Raw genomic sequence first — 24,287 nt, 5'->3', positions numbered from 1 at the left:
TTTCAGCATCTTCAAAACTATGACTATAATAGAAAAGCATTCTATCCATTTAAAAAAACTATATATGCTCTCATCGGACGTGCCGGATCCAAAAAGAGCCGCAAGTAAGAAAGAGAAAGTTGATGTAAATAATTTTTTAAAGAAAATAATAATATTGTTTAATTGTTTCGATGTACGCTGGATAACTCGGAGTGACACATATATTATATTTCTATATATATCTAGCTATACACATGCATATGATATAAATGGGACCAAGTTAATCAACATAAGACAAAAACTCATGTGAAACATTTACACGAGTTGATTTAGTGAAATAAATATCTTATTTGGTTTATCTTTGAAAAAGTATGATTTTTATGTCAAAAATATTACTTCTTATTATAAATATAATTAGAATTGACACGTCTCATACTAAGATCCGTGAGACTATCTCACATAGATTATGGGGACAAATCTTATTGCGATTGTTTGACAAGTTGGCAGTGAGTCAGTGACAAATGTGCACGAATTTGTCAAATTAAAGTATGTTATAAAAAAAATGCTTGAGACAATAAAAAAATAATTTATTTGAAAAAAAAAAAAAATCAAGTGATTCTAAATCGACTGTAAAATGACACAGCAAATCTGTTTATACTCTACTTTATTATTATTTTTTAAATAATAAAAATGAAATGTTTTTCTGTTGTGTCTTAGTTTTTAGGAGTTTTTATCTCCAAAGAGAGACCATACATCGTAAGCCAACTCCAACAAAAAAAAAAAAATCTCCATATAAACCTAATGATTTGATGATATAACAAAAAATAAGTGCATTTTTTGGATGGTATCCAACCCCATAAATCCAACTCAATCTGGAAACTTCTTGATAAGAATTTGAGAAAAAAAAAATTCATACTATGAACATCTGAGTTTTATAAATCTTTCCATCTTTCAAGTCGAAACGACCCCGCGACCCGGCGCAATGTAGACAACTGAAATATCCCTCCCTAGTTGCATAAGACCGTAACACAAAACTATTATTTAACATATTTTACATATTATTGTCGAATTATTAACTTCAAAATATATCAACTTTTGTTGGCAAATAGAGATAAATATTCTGGCATGCCTAAACAGATGAGCTACGCACGTTCTTGAATAGCCAACACATTTTATTTCTTTGAGGCTTCAATCTCTGTGTCACGTTTTTGTCAATTCTTTCTTTAAGTCTGCGGACTGCTTTTATAAAAAAAAATAATTAAATAAAGTCCTATTTTGTTCTTGCTCCTCTTTATATAAATTTGAGCTTGTAATTTGTAGCATCATACAGCGTTGCATGTTTCTTTTAAATTGTGAAATGTTCAAGACTTGCACAAGTTCTTGACACCCTTTTGTTTCCAAGGTACCTCTGAATGAATTCTACTTTTATTTTGCCTATATTTATTGTGTCCCTGAATTGACTTTTAGTGTACATGTTATATTTAATCTGTCATTTTATGAAGAAACTGATCAAAGTTTGTTTTTGATGATCTATAAGTAAAAATAGAAAAATTCGGGTATCTATTATCGGGGATGAAAGGAGCTGTGCTCGTGGCTATTGTGGCCGCCATTGGCAACTTCTTGCAAGGATGGGATAATGCAACTATTGCAGGTGTGAAGTTTATATGATATTTTGTCTTGATTTTTGAATCACCCTGAAAGTGCGTACTGAAATTCGTTCAGGATCTGTGCTTTACATCAAAAGAGAATTTGATTTGCAAAGCCAGCCAACCATAGAAGGGCTTATTGTTGCAATGTCCTTGATTGGGGCAACAGTTATCACCACATTTTCGGGACCTGTATCGGATTCACTTGGCCGGAGACCGATGCTGATAATCTCATCCATCCTATACTTTCTTGGTGGACTAGTTATGCTATGGGCTCCAAATGTGTATGTCCTACTTTTAGGAAGACTTTTGGATGGTTTCGGGATCGGCCTAGCGGTCACTCTTGTTCCTGTCTATATATCAGAAACTGCCCCTCCGGATATTCGAGGACTGCTTAACACTCTTCCTCAGTTCACTGGTTCTACTGGCATGTTCTTGTCATATTGCATGGTTTTCGGGATGTCTTTAATGGATTCGCCTAGTTGGAGATTGATGCTCGGGGTTCTATCTATCCCTTCCATCATATATTTTGTATTGGCTGTGTTTTTTATACCTGAATCTCCAAGATGGCTAGTGAGTAAGGGAAAGATGAAAGAGGCTAAACGAGTTTTACAGGCGATGCGTGGAAGGGATGATGTCTCAGGTACCTAATATCTGAGATCACTTTTAGCGAATATTTCTTGTTAAATTTGTTAATCTCTGTGTGTTTTTTGGGTTCTTTTTATGGCAAACAGGTGAAATGGCTTTATTGGTGGAAGGTCTGAATGTTGGAGTTGAAACTTCAATAAAGGAGTATATTATTGGTCCAGACAATGATATTGCTGATAACCAAGAGCACGCCATCGATAAGGACCGTATCAAGTTATATGGCGCAGAAGAAGGCAAATCTTGGATTGCGAGACCTGTCAGCGGACGCAGCACTCTGTCGATCCAAAGCACGTCTCTCATGGATCCAATGGTCACCCTATTCGGAAGCATACACGAAAAACTCCTCCCGACATCAGGGACCATGAAAAGCATCCTCTTTTCAAACCTTGGTAGCATGTTGAATGATGTAGAGCAGCAGAGTAAACACGAGTGGGACGAAGAAAGCCTGGGAAGGAATGATGATGATCATTCATCCAATGCTTCTGGTGACGAATCGGATGATAATTTGAGGAGCCCTTTGCTGTCACGTCAGGGTACAAACGCTGATAAGGAGAATGGTAACGAACACGCTAGCAGTATGGGAATTGGTGGGGGCTGGCAGCTGGCTTACAGAAAAGACGAGGAAGGTGCTGGAGGCGTTAAGCGCATTTACTTGCACCAGGAGGGTGGCCCTGCATCAAGACATGGTTCTGTACTTCCACTCTCTGGAGGAGTTATTCCTGATCAAGGCGAGTACATTCATGCCGCCGCTTTGGTTAGCCAGTCTGTTCTTCATCCAGACAACATCACTAGTCAACATCAGATAGGCGAAGCAGTGGACAAACAAATTGAATCTGCTGCCAAAGGATCAAGCTGGAGGGAACTTTTCGAACCAGGGGTTAAACATGCACTGTTTGTAGGCATTGGAATTCAAATCCTTCAACAGGTAGAGCTTTGGTAACCGAAATAACATAAAGACTTTTAGTAACTTTTCATGCTGATGAATGTGTTGATGTAGTTTTCAGGCATCAGTGGAGTTCTGTACTACACTCCTCAGATTCTGGAACAAGCTGGTGTGGGGGTTCTTCTTTCAAACTGGGGGATCGGTTCGGATTCTGCATCCCTCCTTATAAGTACTCTGACAACATTGTTGATGCTTCCAAGCATTTGTGTTGCAATGAGACTCATGGACATTGCTGGAAGAAGGTAATAACCCCCTCGGCTGAGTTATAAACGACGCCTCTTGACATTTTATTATACTTTCCTACCTTTAGCAACAAGAGGGTGCACTAAAATGGATAATCACTCTTCCTCCTTGATTCTTACATGTGCTAATGTAAACATATACTTTTCCTACAATTCGTGACACCGTCATTTTTGCTTATGCAGGTGGCTACTATTGTCGACTTTGCCTGTTCTACTGGTGTCCCTTATCTTCCTAGTCATCGGGAACGTCGTTGATTTTGGTGCCATGGCACATGCCATCATCTCAACCATAAGTGTCATAGTGTACTTCTGCTGCTTTGTTATGGGTTTTGGGCCAATTCCAAACATTCTTTGCTCAGAAATCTTCCCTACTCGTGTCCGGGGACTCTGTATCGCTATATGTTCTCTCACATTCTGGATAGGAGATATCATCGTCACGTACACTCTACCGCTGTTGCTCAACTCCATAGGACTCACCAGTGTTTTCGCAATGTACGCTGTTGTCTGTGCTGTGGCATGGTTCTTTGTGTTCTTTCATGTGCCAGAAACAAAAGGGATGCCACTTGAAGTTATTACAGAGTTCTTTGCAGTTGGAGCTAAACAAAATGGGAAGAATTGAGTGGAAGATTTTACATTATTTGATTTTTAATATATTGTTCACCTATTCATTCATGATTGTAACAAGATTGGTATCATTGATTAGGTAAACATAATTTAGCTGTGATTTCTGTGACGAAAATTGAATGAGTTTTGGATTGTATTTCCTATATATATTTATAAAAAAATTTATGAGAGATTATTATTTTTTTAAATAAAAATTATGAGAGATTTCGCAATTTCACTGCCTCAATTTTTAAATTTATAAATCCCTTCAATTGTATTTTCAAACATGCTCTAGTCATATTTGTGATATCCAAGCATGCTTCTCTTTAATGATTAGAACCCGAATTTCTACATAAAATCACATAATATCAATTTCAACTATTTCACATATAAAAAACAGTTACCACTTACCTGTAGGGTATTAACTATATTATTTAGCTATTTCGTTGTTCATTATAATTTTTTAGCATGAATTTTAGTTCTTAAAATTTTAAATACGAGATTACAGACTAAATTAGTAGATGGATGTTTCGATTGTTTTCGTCAATATACACCATACATATTTTGTTCAAACTAGCATTAATTTAGTCATTGATTAATTTGACTTTATATAAAAATAAAAATAAAAACGAGCATAATGTAATAAACATATAATAGAAAATATTTTTTTACTTATTCTTTCTAATTTTAAATTTATATGTTAATGTTTTTAAATATTTAAAAAAACTCTGACATAATTACTTCTAACTTTTAAAGTAGTCTATTATGAAATAATAAGTTTAAAATTGCATAATAAAAATTAAATGTTTTGTTTTTTAAATAAATTTTTGTTTAATTATGAGTCATATTATTTCTTGTTATCGTTAACATTATATTTATATTTTATATTTTTTAAAATAAGTAAATTGATTATATCACAATATTCAATTTCGTCTCCCAACATGAAAGAGTGAAACATCATGAACATAATGTATACTTATATTTATACTAGCGACGGAACACACATGTTAAGTATAAAATATTATATACAAATGTAATGTATTGTATGTTGAATAATTTGATAATTTTAAAGCTCATTTATTTTTATTTTTTGTTTTTTTTCAAATTTAAAAAAAAAATTAGTCATGAATGAAATTCAGTTTTAATTGATGGAAAGAAATATGATAAAAAAAAAAATAGATGATGCGAGTAGTTGAGAGAAAAAGTGGAATAAGTGAGTTGGAGAAAGTGTAGGGTACTAAAAAGAAAAAATTAGAGAAAACAGATAATGACACCAAAAATAGTTAGAATAGGCTAGCACACTTAATAAAATAATAAAATAGTAAAGATAATAAAAATATTCTAAAAATAATTTGTATTTATTTTTACCAACTACACTTTAAATAGATTGTTCAGTATGTGACCAGATAACTTTAATCTAGCGGGCAAACAGATCGTTTACAACATGACTAAAAAGTATTAATCTAGCGGGGAAATAATGAACTCGAGAATATAAACATTCACATATATTCAAAAACCATACGAGTTTTATTTCTTAAATAAATACCTTTCGGACATTCGATTGTTATCAATTGATCGATTTTGTATTATCATCATTTAATTAAGACATTAAAAAACTTCTTTGGCATGTCCATGATATTACAAGAAAAATGGATGATGATTACGGATCAAAAGAAACAAAGAAGTATAAATGATTCGTAGAAAGGTTCACGTAAAATAATTGCTTTTGTAATGGTAACCATGTATTTACTTCTCGGCTATTGTAATTGTAAATGTACCATTGACATGAACAAGGTAAAATGAGCCGGAAGATTGTCAAAACACAAGACATTCGTGAGGTAACCATGCATGTTTTTCGAATCTTCTTGCCAATGGAACTGCAGAAAAGTCATTTTTTTTTCTTTTAAAGCTTCTTGTAAAGCTATTGCATCGCCCAGAAGGATCAGGTGCATTCAGATACCAGAGTAGTTCTTTGCAGTATTCACCTACAACGTCGTCCATGCTATCCAATAGCAGAGCTCAGACGCTCTGCAGCGCGTTGTATGGTGAGCTTGTGTTGGCGTAATCCATGCCATGACTTTTGTGAACCAAGTTTACTGATCTTATCATGCAACATGGCTAAGTTGACTAGCGGAACAGTGGTAGGTCTCCCATGGGCACACTGCCAGAAGGAAAAAGTTGGTCAAAGACGATTAAAAATCAATGACAACATTTCAGAAATCAAGACTTATGCTATAAAGTTTATGATATGTTTCTTGTTTTAAAATATTCTCAAATTCATAACCATAAATTTTTATATAGATAAAGACGTGAGTGACAATTATTATATAATAAGACTAAGAATTTTAACCCTTTGGGATCCATGTGTATTATAGACATTTTATGGTAGAACCACATTAATCGCGTGTTTGTGCTGCATTCTCTTTCTCACTACATTTCTATTGTTAAAATTTCGATAAAAGAAAGATATATAATGTGGACAAATACAAGCACAAACAAAAAAATCAGCTTTAATGATGGAGCTAAAAATTTCTTGATTTAGCCTAGGCTAACCTGGAAACACAGTGAAGTCTGTTTTAGCTCTTCAACGATAAGAGAACATTCGGAAGGCAGTAATGTATCTCCAAACATGATCGCACCTACAATTCAATATCATTTAAAAAAAAGAACAATATTTTAACCATCCTTTCTCACTTTGCATATTTGTTATTTCGTTCAATCATTTCCTTTTCTTATCAGTGCTCATGCTTCAGCCTCAATAAGGGCACCCTGTAGTTGCAGATCATATATATTGGAAAACAGTGTCTTGTTCGTAATTAAGAAGTTGGACTATACCCCTGCATGCTTTGCTATTAAGTATGCGATGAACTGATGGAGGTATGGTTGATGATCCATCCGTATCATCAAGCTGTTTGGAAGCAGAACATTTGTCACACGAGGAGAAAATACTTGCACAATTGAAGTAGTTGTGATAAAATGATGGTTATTAAAATATTACAAGTAATTTACCTGTTGAAGAAATTCTAGTAGATCACTATCGGTTAAATTGACACCCACGATACATGGTACCTGAAATTAATATATAAAAGGTTTCCAAAAAAAGGGAAAAAGAAGTTAGTGTAGAAACAGATTTAGGTAAAATTGCTGAAAAACGAGGGAGGTAAATGGTAATGCTTCAAAAGAGGGCTTAGTAAGAATATGAATTGTAAAACATCATATTAACCCCACTGATGCAACACAATTTATGTCACGATAGAATTTGTTCCAGAGCAACCTTAAAAACTGAAATGATATTAAAAAACTTGAAGGTCTCTAAAACCAACATTGTTTCTTCAACTGTACACCGGCTCTTTCTAGGGGTACGACGTGACACCCAATAAAACCAAAAAGGAAAGGATATATACACACAAGGAAAAAACTAAGCCATAAATCTCTTCAAATTACAAGGCAACATCACAAAAAACGTCGACTTTTGATATGAAGCACAATTCAATCTAAATGGACTGCTGTGTTCCAATCAAAAATTGCCAATTTGGTTATTGCATCAGCTACTACATGGCAACAGTTCGCTATGCCTAGATTATGGATAAAAGGAAAACATAAAAGTTCGTTGAAATGAAGAGAATGAATGCCAATGAACAAACAGTTGGATCAGATAGTGGCTGGTTAGCCAAGTTACAGTAAGATGAAATAGCCACCGAAGCAGCAAGAAATGGAAGTCAAATGAAAATCAATAACAGGACTATATTAGAGCTTTACCGCAAGAAGTTTAACAACAGTTGCCTGTCTGTGTAGAGAATCTAAACTTCTGCATGCCAATATGACAAAATGAGTAAGTTTATCCTGTGTTAACATAAACCGCATAATGAATATACAAAATATGCAACAATAGAATCCAATGGAGGTCAATATTTGCAGTTAAGAAGGAATTTGGGATATTTACAGCATGGTATGTCCCTTCAGAAGAATAAAAAATATAATATCAACTTCTGCAGCATATGAGTTGGCTATTACCCTGTGAAGGGACCTGTACTCTGGGAATGAATATTGCATATCCAACCCCACTTCTGAATTTGTTCCTCGTAATTATGCAATAACTGATATCCGATTTCCGGCAAGACCTGTATAGATTGTCGGAAACATCAAATTCAATACCAGAAGACTCTGGAAAAGAATGGTTGATTTGTAAAAGATAATGTTTAATGATGTGCAGATGGAATACCATTTCTTGCTCTGCATCCAGGTATGTGATTTTCTTCATTTCTCCAGATAACACCTTGTAATGGCACTAGATGAGTAAATCACAATTTACAAAGCATCTTACTATTATCTCTGATCAGCTAATTGTTTTACCTTGTGGCGTAATTCTTCCAGTCTTATCCTCTCATCAGCAGCATGCTGTAAACAATAACCGATCCTCAATGCATTAGTCAATTCATGAAGATTTTGAAATCGTTTCATGCTCAAATGATACCACGTTATTAGTAAAGAACATCCACGTGTTGATGTTTATGCAATTTTTATAGTTTAAGAAAACCAACGAAGTTAAATGATACCACGAAATAGTAGGCTTGCAATGTGATATGATAATAACTTGATTGAAATCTTGAAAACAACATTTTAGTGAAGTTTTTGAATGTGCAGATAAAATTATGAACTTCAATTTAGACAGGACTTGAGTCTAAAAACCCAAACAAGCATAGCCATTAGAATGATTTACAATTACACCCCTCTATTAAGGTACAAACATAATACGGGACACAACAATTGCCTCTGATATAATACATCAATGCAATTACCATGGAGGATTTGATGTTAACCTAACCTCACAAATGTCGTAATTTGACGCTTCTAAAGCTTTTGTATTTAAACCCAAATTTGTAAAAGTAGATCCAGTTTAAATTTAAAAGAAAATCAATGACATATCATCATTAAAAATAGTATCACTTTCAAAATTTTAAACTATTCTGTTAACGATTCACTAAAGCTGATGGAATTTAAACTTTAAGGAAAGTAAAAGAATTTCAAGCTCTTAAATATACTTGGAAGCACTACCATTAACAGAAGAATTCTTAACTCAGGAGTTAACATGATTCACGACCAATTATTATTTGGAAAATTATTCTAAAGCATTGATAATTAAAGCAGGACAACAAATATTTATAGAAATTCTAGCAAGTTGAAATCACCAGGATAATCTTTAATTAACATTTTTTAAATATTTTCGCTTGCTTTCGTATCTAATATTTTCAGAGGTTACCGCTCACAAAAATCTCCAACAACGAGCCACTGTCTGGCCTATGTTTCAAGAGCTTGGTATATATATCTTGGTAATTAGCTCAATCAGAGTAAACAGACTAAGGTGGTGTTTGGGAGAGTTTCTAGGAAGCATTTCTAAGCTTCTCCATAACAAAATTTCACAAATTTTCAAAAAAATTTTAAGAAAAAGCTGAGAAGTGCTTCTTAAAAGTTCTCCCAAACACTACCTAAGAACTGGATTTATAATTGAGAAACTAAATATTGTTATTGAATTCCTCAAGTAAAATCAAGAACTCATAAAAGGAGGAATATTTAGAAAAAAACACACCACCCACTTAGTCGCTAAAAAATGGATGACCTGATCGATCACAATGAGGGTTTCTCCGGCCACAACTGCAATGAACTTCTTATCCACCTGATTAAGAACTTTGGCATCATCAAGGGAGGTCTTATCAATGGTTGTAGGAACTAATGAATCACGAATAAGGTGAAAAGAGTCTGAGGAGATGTCAAGGATGGTATCCTGATCTTTGTTGTGACACCGTGCATGCCCACCCTGTACGGATGATAAAGTTCATTTCACTGAAACCATAAATCAGAAGATTCTGTGGCAAAACACATGCAATCGCACTAATACTTCAAAATTTTACATCCAATAATGAACTTAACCGCAGTGGGCAAACAATACTTTCTCCATTTCCGTCCAGAGTCCAAGGGATCATGGGTTTCTTGAAAATCTACACGTAAAACAAGAAGAAAAGAATTCTATTCAATCGTTTCCAAGGCCTGCACTGTGTAATAATATAGATCCCATCATTTCATGTATCCCACATGCATTGATAGGTGAGACTGTGAAAGATCCAGGAGAACGGACAATGAATGATTAAGTAAATTCAAGTGAGTAGATACTTCAGTGTATGGCACAAAAAGGTAAAGCACTTCCTACAAAGGTAACAAAAAGTGATTTGGACTTGGCATAAATAAAATACTGACTTCCAACAGTCTCCATGCTTGTCAGTTGCTCCTCTGGTGATATGCCTTCTTGAATCTTGATGGTTTCTGGTGTCCTTTCTAACCTTGGCCTGTGAAGAAGACAAAATTGAACCGAGTTAAAATTTTTATTACCTAAAATATATACAACACGTATGAAAACCTAAAACTTTGCGCAAACGAAAAATATATAACTGATAATTCCACTAGAGAAAGCGGTATTGAGCAAATGATTTTCGCAACTACCTTAAGCTCACATTTTCTGCATGAAGTAGTGCATGATTCAAGCTGCTAGGCCCTGCACAGATAATTAAATTTCTCCTATGCTATAAATGCTCTATTTGAAATTTTGAATAAATAAAAATAATAAGCTGTGGAAGTAACACCTGTAGATAACTGTGTTTGGGAGATCATCTGGCGGCTGCTTGCGGACACACTGGAAGAATCACTCAAACCAAAAAATCTCTTCTTGCCTTTGTAACATGGTGGAGCTGAACGGCTTCTTATCGAGCTTTTCTTTCTATTAGATGCTCTCTCTTGCATCCTATTATTGGGTCTCTCACATTCATGCTCCAACAAAGGAGCATGATCTAATGGTGACACTGAGTAACTTTTGTCGTCGAAAAAAGGTAAAGGAGACGAATCAGTTCCGCAAAATGTTTTTAAAGGGTCTTGAGATGGAGAATTCTCGAAGTCATCCCAATCATAATCCCCAATTCCTTTCTTTTGATCAACGAAAGAGTTCATATTTGAGCAACTTTGCCGCAACCAATTTCCTTTCAAACTTGAATTGCAGCCTACGAGATCATCATCTTCTCTATGAATCAAATACCCATGTATAGAATCTTCATCAAATTCAGGGTGAGTTTCAACAAGAGTTTGCGGAAACTTGGCCCCAACAATTTGCTTTGCTGCCATGGGGCACCATCGAGAACCAGAAGATTGCTGACTTGACGTGCAGTTCAAGAAATGTTTGCATGAGTCAGTTACGATGTCACTAAATACTTCAGATGAATCCATTGAGTCTCTTATCATAAACTTTAATTCTTCACGTGTGTCATATGATGTCATAGGAGAAGCTCGAAATGGTGGTGTTTTATTGCACCGTACATCTCTTCCATAAAAAACTGGACATATTTCATCCTCAATGTTCTTATCACAATCAACCCATGTTTCCTGTATTGCCGAGTCCTCAGTTTCAAATTCAGGTCTTTCATCATCTGCAGATGATGTTCTGTCATGTGGAAAGCTTCTTTGAAAGTAGCAGCGCCTTAGATATGATTCTCTCAGATCCCTATTAATAGGTAGATCATCACCAAGTGCAAGGCAATCAACAGATGTCCTACTGCTCATTGACATGTTATTTGTGTCACCATCGGTTTTTTGTAAGAAATCTCCCGATTCTGAAAATGATACACCATCCTCTTGCTTATCAGATGAATATCCAATAAAGTGGTAACAATCCGGATAGAAAACACAGCAAGGGTTTCGATGGCAGCTACTATTTTTATTTTTAGATACTCTGTGACCAGATTGAGATCGATCACACCGACTTAAGTGGTCAGTATCAGGCCAAAAACCATCCCCACTTTGATGCTTTTTAACCTCAGACACTGTTGGGGAAGTTTCTCTGCGTAAAGATATGCACTCCTCCCAAGCATGAAAATTATCAGAATTTTCAGATAGCTTCTTCAGCTGTGGGGTATCAAAACCTATAGAAGTTGGGATATTTTGTCTCCTGCGTCTCTTTCTTCCACTTTCAAAAGTGGCTGGCATATCATTTTGGAAATGGAGCAAGATTAGACAAGAAGCAATAGCTCCGCATAGTCTAACATTATAAATGCGCTTCATGCACCAAAATAGCACATTATCCATCTGTTCCCTTTATTCGGGCCATTACTGAATTGGCATGGAGTTTTAAATGTGACTTAGAAATAATATAACTTCAGTAAGTTTACATTCATAATCTCTAACGTAGTGGGTGTAACTCAGTGAAGAAACTCAAAATTTTTTTATATTGAAACATTTTAAAGGAAAAGGTTGCGAGAGAAAATGAAACATTTCATTTTGGGACAGTGGGCTGGTATATGCAAATTTTAAAGTGGTGGGGAAAAAACAAGAATCATCACTGCTACTGAAGTTTCCTACTGCCATTATTATAACACTCTCAAATAAATCCCATCAGTGAAAGATTTTTAGAATCCATATGGAACAAAATTTTCAGTCGAGACATAAAAGCCAAGCCTCCCATGGCAAGTGATTTATTTTTATAAATTGCTCTTGCTAAAAATTTCCCATCGTGACATACATATTTTTGCAGGTGGGAAAATGTACAGGGATGAGCTATGAATGGAACTTAAGCGGAGAGTTTCTACAGAGAAAAGTATTTGAATTTGATCGGCGGGATAAGTACATGAAATGAGAAGCACTAAGACATGTAGTGTGATATTGGGACTTAAGGCCACATTACAAAGAGAACTCATAATTGAGTGTGCTTGAGATAAAAATATCGAAGCAAATTAGAGTAAGACAAGGAGGAATAAAGAAAGAAATAAGCATGTTCTTTTTTTATAGGTATAAATCAAGCATTTTCTCAGTTGGACGCAGATCAAACAAGTACGAGTTGGCATGGTTTGGGCCCAGAGCAATCAAAATATTAGTAAATAGACCAGAATAAAAATGTTTTAGGCATGTCTAAATCATATGCCTGAAAGGAGAAACAAATGATCCAAGAAAAAAACTATTTGAAAAAGATATGAGAGTTTTTAATTTTCCAAAAGATCCAGCTGGTACATGTGCAAAGGGAAAAAATGGATATAATACTATTGATCAATGAGTGTGGGAAATCACTCTATCGAGTACCAAACAATCTCCACCCTGGAAGATTGAATTTTCTTTTAGGACATCAGAAGTGAACTGGATATCACCCAAGCTTAAAATACAATTTTACCAGTTGCATAGTTCATTACCATGAGACAGATTCTCAGTCCAAAGGTTCATAACGCCATTCTCAATGCATGAAAGTACAGGGCCCCAATCCTGATAAGAAAAAGTAAAGATGGTAAATACAGGGAAGTATATGCTATCGTAGAGCAAATTTCCCCATCAAGAAACAAAGATTTCTTGCATTGCTAGTAAATTAAAAACAAAGCAGAGAACACTAGTAAACGTTCACTTTACTATGTCCAGATAACATAACCAACAAAATAGCATGACCAAATACATGGAATTTCTCTATTTTTTGTATTTTCACTTGGCGTATGCCGTATCATAAGTAAAAAAGATTAAGAAGCATCATAATTTGAACATATGTTGTTTTTTACAGTTTCCATTAAGCAATTGACTGATGTGAAATTTCAAAAACTTGAATAGCACAAGGGGGCAACACTACCTTAAACTCAACTGAGGTCCTAGATTGCTCAGAAGCAACTATATCATAATAAGATCTTGGGCAGTTTATATTCAAAATGAACATTGGACCCATCTGACCCTTATTTCGTTTCACGCTTTGGGAGCCAGCAGTAGGCTTTGATGAATTCAATAGATCAAATTTAGCTGCCAACTGATTCAACAGTTTATGTATTGGTCCTTTGCAGATAAATCTTGAATTGATGTCTGCCATTTGTGGTCAAGAAAAAAAAAAGATTCCAATTGGCACTTCTTCACCAAATAACAGTATAGACACGGATACATATATACTGTATCACCTGCACAGAAGCAACCATCTAATCATTAACACCAATAATATTTATATATTAAATGACCATTGTTAAGCATCATGCGAGTCACCATACCTTCAGAGAAAAATTTTGCAAAGGGGGAGAGACATGTCCAGAAACGTTCAATGCACCACTAGATATGTTCAATCTATACAAAGCGCCAGAATTCTCAACCTTAGAAATACTAAAAAGTATTGACAAAGCAGGGCGTGAAGGTCCAGCGAGAAGCAGCTCACATGCACTGCATTTAAAGGAAAATTTTGAAAAAGCAGCTTCAATAGTTGCAATTAGACTCTGAAAAATTAATAATAATAATAACCTTCTAACAGTAACAATTAGAAGCTGAGTGGAATTATACCTCTCCGAATCCATGACTTTAAAGGAGACATTCGTATGAATGAGGGAAATTCTAAGCACACTCATTCTGATGGATTCCAAGACCTTAGAACTACAATTCCAGATATATGCACCATAACCACGTCAGGTAAGAACATATTCCATATGCACTAAAGTAAAATGCAGTAAAGTAAAATCGTTGATGGAACATTGTAGAGCTTCCGAAACTCAATGTTCAATATGGCCAATTGAACCTGGATTCCATGTGTTTCCTGCGAACTGGTTGGTTGTAAAATATATCACGGGCAGTGACTGTAACGAGCAAAAGCAAAGGATATTTTAGAGTTTAAGAGAAAAAGCTGTGATGTGACACGAAGGCCAACCTTGGTAAAAAACCGGCAGATAAAAGCAATAGAATTATTTTTATTTTTATTTTTAAAAATAAGACTTAAGTTTTTCTGCCCTCTTGTTAATACATATCCCGATTTGATGCTTATCTTTAAATGAAAATAGAACTGCTCATGGTAAAGTGGATATTGTACCAGAATGCAAAATATCAAACTTTGGTTTGAAACAAAAACAACTGATGATGAAGCTTTTGACAGCGATTAATAATACCTGTAGTGCCTGCATCTAGTCTATCATCACTTATGGAAAGAAACAAACACTTCCGCTTCTGCAAAAGAATAGAAATTTGTTGAAGTGGGAACAGCTGCATTGAACATTTAATGTGTTACGAGTAAGTTTCATGATCCCTGTACCTTCATTATCTTTTTATATCCATTTGGCCTTCCGCGGGCTTTTGTCACAATTTCCAGCAAAGAAATATCAGAAATTGAGCACAGAGTTTCTCCATGAAAGTCAAAGCTTTCAGTACCAGCATCCATCACATCCAGGGGATCAAACTTTGATGTTGCTACTTGCACAAATAACAACACGACAAACAAAATAATAAAATATAGGGGTGGTCAGAATGTTAATACAATATCTTAAGAAAATCACTTGGATCTAAAAATGCCAGTTTCTGGACTCGACCACTTCTTTTTTTATATATAGGAAACAAGTGAACTCAACCACTTCACTCTATCAATGGCATAAGCTTCAACTGAACTCTGAAACCAATTAATACTTTCAATCACCGGTAGACCAATATAAGTCTCCAATTTTCTCCTGTGAATGGAAGAACTACTTTTAACTAAGTTTTGATGATACATAAGAAATAATCAATCTTAAAATCTTGTATTGATCTACTGGCAGATCATAATTTTATCCGCATACCAGTTACAAACAAAAAGATCAGCCAAAATAATAAATTCAGACATTACCATATCGTTCTCCCAGAAGAACCAATCCATCCCGTGTAATACCAGATCCTATTATAGAAAAAACACATTTATGTGAAAGAATGGGAAATCCATTTCTATCAGAGAAAGGAAAGAGAAGAAAATGTAAAATTGTTGAACCCCTGTTGATCAAGTTTACAATGAAGAGTAGGAAAGAAAATCATAATACCAACAAAAGGAACATAACGCAAAAACTAATCAATTATCATAAACAATGCATGATGCAAAATATTGAAACTCTCTTCCCTCTCCTTAAAATGTCCAGATATTGAAAATTATAGTGTACATTGGAGTAATTATTTCAGTTTCATCCATAATGATAAGAGAAAAGGAACCATATAATAAAGGAACTTACCATTATCCACCACTTTAATATAGCAGTTACCAACCCCGACTGCAACAGACACCTGGTGCAGCAATCTGATTAACTTTTGAGAGCTCACAAAGTAAAGCATAAATATCAAGAGGTATCTAAAATTATGATCGGGCTATGGGAACTGCAAACAAAAGTCTCGGTTGCGCTACTATAAGTTTCATCAACAGAAGAATTTTTCTACACTGCTATCCTCGGTTAATTAACCACTGCTCTTTATAAGTTTTGGCGTGATTAAAAAAGTTTGATCCATAAATTACTTCTAGAAACTAAAATTTTTTGTTGCCTGCACAAATTGATAGTATAATTCACGAAACACCACTGTAACCATTTTGAATCCTGTAATATATATCAAATGTAAACCATGTTCTTTTTGTGTGCATTATCACAAGACAATCATATAAATTTTTTTTTCAAAGACACCACACTTAATTTATTAGGCAACCAATTAGAAATCATATCAACACTCTGAACATAAAGAAATCCCACAAGCAGCATACCTCAGTAGCACCTGCATCAATGCTATTAAGAACCAGCTCTTCAACAATCCTTGTCAAATCACATATTACAACTCCGGAACGCATGGAACTGTGAACCGCTTCAGGCAAACTCTCGATGCGCTTCATCAAGCAATACTCCGACAATTCTACAGACCAAAACAGAAACACATCCTAAAGCTTCTACTATCAAATGAAGCAATCTTTCAAAAAATATTATGCGTTCCACATTTTCTCCATAAGGTTACCATCATATACGATATTTCTTCAGCAGTAAAACATATAAAATTCGAAACACCTTTGCAAATTCTTGCAAGCATGCCATAAAACCTAGTCCACTTAAGTGCTACAATAAATATACTACAGGGGCTCAAGGAGAATAATTTCCATACATCCTATATTTTGGCCTTTATGGATAATTAACGATTTCTTGAATAAAATTAACAATTTTTTTGAAGAAAAACTAACGATTTAAAACAATTGAAATCGAACCAATTAGAAATGCCGTTCAGAAAGACCTACCAAAAATTTTGTTTTAGTGGCAACTACAAAATACGTAATTTATTTTGGTGGGCTCATGTTCTGCCAACAATTAAAAACAGAAACAAAACCCAAAAGATAAAAGAAAATTTGTAATGCAAGATGACCCGGAGGCAACCACCCCGTTGCTCCCAAAAACATTCAAATTCATGTGCAACTAACCCAAATCCTATAAAATTACAACCAAAAAAAAAAAAGGAAAGGAAAATGAAAATGAAAATGAAAAAGAAAAAGAAAAGTCAGCAATTTATTCCTCCTTACAGAAAACTTTTACATACTGCCAACTAGACCGCTCGTCTCACCCCGAACTCCCTATACCTGCAGATAGACGGTGGAACTTGTCTAAACCAAACGAAAACTAGGTTTAGATCCTATCAAAAACAAAACACAAAAACGTTCTCCATCCAAACAATCCAGGCTCCATAGGCGCAAAAGGAAAGCTCAACCAAGAAATTAGGGTTTTATTCACAATGACAACAATCAGAGGAAAGAATCCACGAGCGTACCTTGTGATCAGAGTCGGAGGCAAGAGCCGCAGAGAGGTGACAACGACGATAGAACTGCGGACAGCATCTGGTGAAGCATAAACTCGAGGCAAAAATAACGAGGGAAACATCTTTTTCTAAAATAAATAAATATTGTAAATTTAAAAAAAAAAACGAATATAACCAAAGAAAACAAAAAATTTTATTTTTATTTTTATTTTTTAAAAATACTAAAGAGGGTTGTCACGAATCGGCACCTTCATTTCGTGTTCAAAAAATCCCTAATTATGTTAAGGTTGAATCTAAAACTTTTTAGATTATTCGTGTTTTACACTTATATAAAATTATCTAATGTTCATTGTGCATATAAAAATTGTGTAGAATTATGTATATAGAAGGCTAGAAGCTCCTGATGAGTTAATCTCTATTGTCGGATTTGTCGGATCAAATAGATCTTAATTATTCATGCTAGGAAGTCGCTATTATATAAGACAGGAGACCTCATTTGTAAATCACCGATTTAAAACAATAAAAATTATTTTCAAAGCTATCTTGTTTTTCTTACTTAAAACAGGTTAATACATAGCTCGCTTTGCTAGCACTCGCAAGGCGGAGTTAAAGGAGCAAAGGATGCGCGAGAACTTAGAAGAGCTAAGTTCGTAACAAGGTGTTGACTCTTCTTTTTTTTAAAAAAAAAAATGATTTCAAATTTTTTACACAATATTTGGTTTGGGTGATAAGATTATTGAATAATTAAGAAATAAATATATGATTTTAAAAATATTGATAGAGAAATGTAATATAAGACCATAAAATGCTACTATGTTTGGTATTAAGTGCTGGTGTGATAAATTTAAAATATTTCCATCTTTTGACCAAATTACACTCTTAACATACCATAATTACAACTCTAGTGTTAATACTAAGGGGAAGAGTTCATTTCTCCACAATTCGACCTAATCACAAAAATGAATAGTTGATTGAATGTACCAATAATATACAGAATAAATGATAAACTCAAAAATCAGCCTACAATCTCACGTTATCATGCACATCAAACACAGCTAAAGTTTATTCTTAGTATAACGTGAATTGAATAAATGACATAATGTCATATATTATAATTAATATTAGTATCTTTTTGCAATTGATGAATAATTATATATTTAAAATATTTCTCTAAATATGATAATTCTGTTGTGAAAAGTAAAATTTATAAAACTCAAAAACTCAAAATATTCTCAAACTCCACACTTTAAATTTATTCTCTCAAATTGTGTTTTTCTACACAAATGGAAAGACCTATTTATAGATCTCAATGGGAGATTAGTCCAAAAATTAAATCATCATCATCTACATCATCACACACTAATTTTTAAAATAATACAACTCAATTTTCAACAATTTTAATATAATATAATATATTTTCAACACTCCCCCTTGTGATGATGATCGTCATATGATGATTGTCTTTATTACGTGTTTTATGTTGCCTCGTTAAAAACCTTACTAGGAAAAACCCAGTGGGATAAAAACCATAGCAAGGAAAAAAGAGTGCAGCCACGTAAACTCCCCCTCATGTTAATATGAGTGATTCTTCACATATTCCGTAGATTGCGCATCCCAATGTTGTATATATGCTTTCTGAATATCGTCGTGGGAAGTGCCTTTGTGAAGAGATCTGATGAGTTCTCACTTGATTGAATGTAACAGATATCAATATCTTTCTCAAGCTCTTGAGTGTAGGTAAAGAACTTTGGGGGGATATGTTTGGTTCTGTCACTTTTGATTTATCCTTCTTTCATTTGAGAAATACATGCAGCATTGTCTTCATACAACGTCATAGGCTTCTTGTCTACTGATAATCCACAAGAAGTTTGGATATGTTGTGTCATTGATTTTAACCACACACATTCACGACTTGCTTCATGTAATGCAATAATCTCGGCGTGATTTGATGAAGTTGTTACGAGTGTTTATTTCTGTGAATGCCAAGAAATTGCGGTGCCTCCACGAGTAAATACATATCCGATTTGGAAACGTGTCTTATGTGGATCAGATAAATATCCAGCATCAGCATAACCAATGATACTTTGATTGGTGTCTTTTGAGTACAAAAGTCCCAAATCTGTCGTTCTTCGTAGATAACGGAATATATGTTTAATTCCGTTCCAGTGCCTCTTTGTTGGATATGAACTGAATCTTGCCAATAAATTTACAGCAAAAGATATATCAGGTCTAGTGCAATTTGCAAGATACATAAGGGCACCAATGGCACTTAGATATGGTACTTCTGGACCAAGAATAACTTCATCATCCTCACATGGACGGAATGGATCCTTTTCTATGTTTAATGATCTTACAACCATTGGAGTACTTAATGAATTTGATTTATCCATATTAAAACGTTTAAGGATCTTTTCTGTATAATTTGCCTGGTGAACAAAAATTCCACATTCTTTTTTGTTCGATTTGCAAACCCAGACAGTACTTAGTTTTTCCAAGATCCTTCATTTCAAATTCTTCTTTCAAGTACATCATAACTTCTTGAATTTCTTTATTCGTTCCAATGATGTTTAAATCATCAACATATACAGCAATGATTACACATCCGGATGTTTTTTTTTGATGAAAACACAAGGGCATATTGGATCATTTACATATCCTTTTTTCATCAAGTGATCACTTAGCCGATTATACCACATTCGGCCTGATTGCTTCAACCCATATAATGATCTTTGCAATTTTACAGAATAAAATTATTTGGGTTTTGAACTTTGTGCTTCAGGCATCTTAAATCCTTCAGGGATTTTCATGTATATATCACTATCAAGTGATCCGTATAAGTAAGCTGTAACAACATCCATAAGACACATTTTCAAATTTTCAGACACTGCCAAACTAATCAAATATCGAAACGTAATTGCATCCATAACAGGAGAATACGTTTCTTCATAATCAATTCCAGGCCTTTGAGAAAAACCTTGTGCAACAAGTCTAGCTTTATATCTGACTATTTCATTTTTCTCATTTCGCTTTCGAATAAAAACTCATTTGTATCCAACAGGTTTTACACCTTCAGGTGTGAGGACTATAGGTCCAAAAACATTACGTTTATTCAGCGAATTCAATTCAACCTGGATGACATCTTTGCATTTGGCCCAATCATGACGAGTTTTACATTCACCAAAAGATTTTGGTTCATGATCCTCATTTTCATTTATGATGTCACAAGCCACATTATAAGAAAATATCTCATCAATATCTTCTATGTCTTTTCGGTTCCATATTTTTTCAGTATTAATATAATTGATAGAGATTTCACGATTCTCGTCAGTTTGTGGTTCTGACAGAATTTTCATCATCAGGTGTTTCTTCTGGAACACCATTTTCTATTTTATGATCATCGTGCTTCTCTATGCCTTTTTTTTCCGAGGATTTTTATCCTTAGAACCGACTGGCCTTCCACGCTTCAGGCGTTTAATGACATCATGAGTGTCTTCAATCTGTTTCTTTGGAATTTCAATTCGAGCTGGGGCATTTACAGCATGTATATATGATTTTGTCACCCCTTTTGTGTCTGCAAATGCATCTGGCATTTGATTTGCTATTCTTTGCAAATGTACAATTTGCTGTACATCTTTTTCACATTGTTTGGTCCTTGGATCCAAATGTAACAATGATGGTACATACCATATGATTTCTTTTTCGATGTGTTTCTTTTCTCCCCCTAACACTGGGAACATTTCTTCATTAAAATGACAATCAACAAAGCGTGCTGTAAACACATCGCCTGTCTGAGGCTCAAGATATCGAATGATTGATGGACTATCATAACCGATATAAATACCGATTTTTTTTTGAGGACCCATTTTTGATCGTTGAGGTGGTGTAATAGGCACACACACCATACATCCAAAAATTCTTAGATGAGAGATATTTGGTTCTTTATCAAATGCAAGTTACAATGGGGAGAATTTATGATATGCACTTGGTCTGATGCGAATTAATGCCGCAACATGTAAAATTGCATGTCTCCATATAGAAATAGGGAGTTTTGTTTTCATAATCATTGGTCTAGCAATCAGTTGTAGACGTTTAATCAATGATTCAGCTAATCCATTTTGCGTATGAACATGAGCTACAGGATGTTCAACAGTGATTCACATTGACATACAATAATCATTGAAAGTTTGGGATGTAAATTCTCCAGCATTATCAAGTCTTATTTTCTTGATTGTATAATCATTTTGCGTATGAACATGAGCTACAGGATTTGTACCATTAGGTAACAAAAATTTCGCTTTACCAAAACCTTCAATCAAGTCTACAGGACCTGATATTGTATTCACCATTGTTTTTGTTGGTTTTAGTTCCAAGAAATATCTTTCATATTGCAGAATAGTGTGCATTGTACCACTATCCGGTATGCAAATTTCCATGATATTATTTCCATGTTTGCTCATAGCATTTTTCATATCAAACTTCACAAAAATGTAATAAAGAAAAATTAAGTACAATACAAATGTAAAATATAACATGCTTTATAATACAAAAATGCATGAAAAATACAAATTTGTTACAATCTAGTCCCACCAATCTTTTAATCAATGTCTTCGAAATCATTCAAAAAATCTGCAGCACTGAAACTAGTTGAACCAATTAAATGGTCACTATTTTCAACAAAATTGGTCTCTTTTCCTTTCTCCTTTATCGATTCTTTATAGAGCTTACAAAGGTGCTCGGGGGCTCGACAAGTTCGTGACCAATGTCCCGGAGTGCCACATCTATAACAAACACTCTCGGTTCTTTTTGAGTGATTTTCATTTTCACTCATGTTTTCATGTTGCCTTTTTAGTGGGTGGTGCGTGACGCTCTTTTGAGATGAGTTATTGAAATAACTATCTCGATTATTTTCATATTCACGACCGCGTCCACGACCACGGTCATTTCTACGTTCACGTCCACGCCCACGTCCTCGACCTCGTCCACGACCAAAATCTGGTCTATTCCTTTGATTTTGGTTTTCATTTTTCATTACGACATTTGTTTCAGGAAATGTCGTTGATCCAGTGGGTCGGGATTGATGATTTCTTACTAACAATTCGTTGTTCTTTTCCGCCACAAGAAGACATGCGATTAGTTCGGAATATCTCAAAAATCCACGCACTCTATATTGTTGTTGTAGAGTTATATTCGATGCGTGAAAAGTGGAAAATGTTTTCTCAAGCATTTCCATCTCTGTGACTTCAAGTCCACAGAATTTTAATTGCGAGACTATTCGATACATCGCAGAATTATAATCACTGACTTTTTTAAAGTCTTGGAATCTCAACATATTCCATTCATCACGGGCGGTCGGGAGTATCACTTCCCTTATATGCTCAAATCTTTCTTTCAGCCCTTTCCATAAAGTCATTGGGTCTTTTTTTGTGAGATACTCACATTTCAACCCTTCATCAAGATGTCGGCGCAAGAAAATCATAGTTTTTGCTTTATCTTGTGAGGTTGATATATTATTTTCTTTAATACTTTTACTTAGACCCAATGACTCAAGATGCATCTCAACATCAAGAGTCCATGGCATATAATTTTTTTTAGTGATATCGAGTGCAACGAATTCAAGCTTTGCCAAGTTTGACATTGTGGTACTAGAAAAATAACAATGCATTTTATTACTTAATTTTCATTAATATGACAATACAAAATAATGGATAAACGATGAGTACAAGTAAGTGTACAAATAGAGAAAAAGCATGTGGTGGAAAATCGCTGGTGAGTACAAAACTCGTGAGCATGATGATCATAATCGTTATGAAAAATATCCTTAGAAAAGCCAAAAACTCCATCTTCTTCTTTTTCGAAAAAAAACCGAGGAGAAAATATTTTGAGATGAAGAATGAATTTTGGTGTGATTGAAAATGAGTTTGAGTGAAAATATTTATAGGCCAAAAATTAGCCGTTTGTGACCGTTGTGAGTAAAGAAAAATCGAGTATGTGTTGAATAAAAATTTGTGATAATGATATAATGCATATAATGATAATCATAATTAAATAATTATGTATATCATATCACATTATTATAAGATCGGTGTCGTAGACAGCCTTTTATATAATATTGTGAAATTATACCAATATAGTTAGTATAAAGTCAGGTATAGTATATCATATCATATTATTATAAGATCGGTGTCATAGACAACCTTTTATATAATAACATGACATTATACAAATATGATTATAATGTTTAAAAACCTTATAGGCTTTTATACTTGTCGTATCCCTTACCGGGAGTGTGGGATGTCGTCTTAACATCATCCCAGGATTTATAACAAGTTTTTAAAAAAATTCATAACATGATATTATATATTAATATATACACAATAAAAATATATAAACAGTAAAATAAAAATTCTTACTTGTTGAATATTTTTTACTTCTTCTTGTATTTGGAGCGTCGAAAATTATAGAGAACCTTCGAGCGATAGTGCTGATAACGTGTTGTGAAAAGTAAAATTTATAAAACTCAAAAACTCAAAATATTCTCAAACTCCACACTTTTTTTTTCTCAAACTCCACACTTTAAATTTATTTTCTCAAATTGTGTTTTTCTACACAAATGGAAAGACCTATTTATAGATCTCAATGGGAGATTAGTCCAAAAATTAAATCATCATCATCTAC

The 24,287-nt window shown here is 34.2% G+C and overlaps 2 protein-coding genes across 5 annotated transcripts; one reads left to right on the top strand and one right to left on the bottom strand.

Moving 5' to 3' along the window:
- The first annotated feature begins 1,295 nt into the window (after positions 1-1,295).
- Positions 1,296-4,077, top strand: LOC140866760 (monosaccharide-sensing protein 2). The gene is made up of 6 exons (XM_073271800.1): positions 1,296-1,381; positions 1,517-1,630; positions 1,702-2,268; positions 2,360-3,198; positions 3,271-3,458; positions 3,642-4,077. The coding sequence occupies exons 2-6, from the start codon at positions 1,552-1,554 to the stop codon at positions 4,075-4,077; spliced, it is 2,109 nt and encodes a 702-aa protein (XP_073127901.1). The 5' UTR covers positions 1,296-1,381; positions 1,517-1,551.
- A 1,684-nt stretch (positions 4,078-5,761) lies between these two features.
- Positions 5,762-17,732, bottom strand: LOC140894372 (DNA mismatch repair protein MLH3). Of its 4 annotated transcripts, none has more exons than XM_073302879.1 (25): positions 17,625-17,732; positions 16,582-16,727; positions 16,064-16,115; positions 15,691-15,738; positions 15,127-15,281; positions 14,984-15,041; positions 14,620-14,677; positions 14,388-14,477; positions 14,105-14,270; positions 14,002-14,017; positions 13,702-13,925; positions 13,280-13,349; positions 10,697-12,079; positions 10,557-10,608; positions 10,314-10,402; positions 9,990-10,057; positions 9,679-9,876; positions 8,415-8,459; positions 8,284-8,337; positions 8,076-8,182; positions 7,821-7,869; positions 7,071-7,130; positions 6,897-6,969; positions 6,615-6,700; positions 5,762-6,222 (listed from the first exon to the last, which is right to left on the bottom strand). In XM_073302879.1, exons 2-25 carry the CDS (start codon positions 16,705-16,707, stop codon positions 6,064-6,066), a joined length of 3,486 nt encoding a protein of 1,161 aa, XP_073158980.1. In that variant the 5' UTR covers positions 16,708-16,727; positions 17,625-17,732; the 3' UTR covers positions 5,762-6,063. The 4 variants fall into 4 exon arrangements, with proteins under 4 accessions (XP_073158980.1, XP_073158981.1, XP_073158982.1 ...); XM_073302880.1 differs by lacking the exon at positions 17,625-17,732 and adding an exon at positions 17,380-17,399; XM_073302881.1 differs by lacking the exon at positions 17,625-17,732 and having other exon boundaries at positions 16,064-16,128; positions 16,582-16,723.
- Between the last annotated feature and the right edge of the window lie 6,555 nt (positions 17,733-24,287).

The sequence above is a fragment of the Henckelia pumila genome, chromosome 4 (assembly GCF_033568475.1).
Source record: "Henckelia pumila isolate YLH828 chromosome 4, ASM3356847v2, whole genome shotgun sequence".
In the NCBI taxonomy this organism is placed as follows: Eukaryota; Viridiplantae; Streptophyta; class Magnoliopsida; order Lamiales; family Gesneriaceae; genus Henckelia; species Henckelia pumila.
The sequence above is the reverse complement of the archived record's forward strand: the minus strand, read 5'-3'. Positions and strand labels throughout refer to the sequence as shown.

Bases quoted from the DNA above. Each gene is read 5' to 3' on its own strand.
- LOC140866760 (XM_073271800.1), top strand. From the start codon at position 1,552: ATGAAAGGAGCTGTGCTCGTGGCTATTGTGGCCGCCATTGGCAACTTC. The intron at 1,631-1,701 runs GTGTGAAGTTTA...AAATTCGTTCAG, and splicing joins GGATAATGCAACTATTGCAG to GATCTGTGCTTTACATCAAA. The intron at 3,199-3,270 runs GTAGAGCTTTGG...GTGTTGATGTAG, and splicing joins GAATTCAAATCCTTCAACAG to TTTTCAGGCATCAGTGGAGT.
- LOC140894372 (XM_073302879.1), bottom strand. From the start codon at position 16,707: ATGAAGCGCATCGAGAGTTTGCCTGAAGCGGTTCACAGTTCCATGCGT. The intron at 16,116-16,581 runs GTATGCTGCTTG...TTGCTGCACCAG, and splicing joins TTGATGCAGGTGCTACTGAG to GTGTCTGTTGCAGTCGGGGT. The intron at 7,131-7,820 runs GTAAAGCTCTAA...TATTAATTTCAG, and splicing joins CTGTTGTTAAACTTCTTGCG to GTACCATGTATCGTGGGTGT.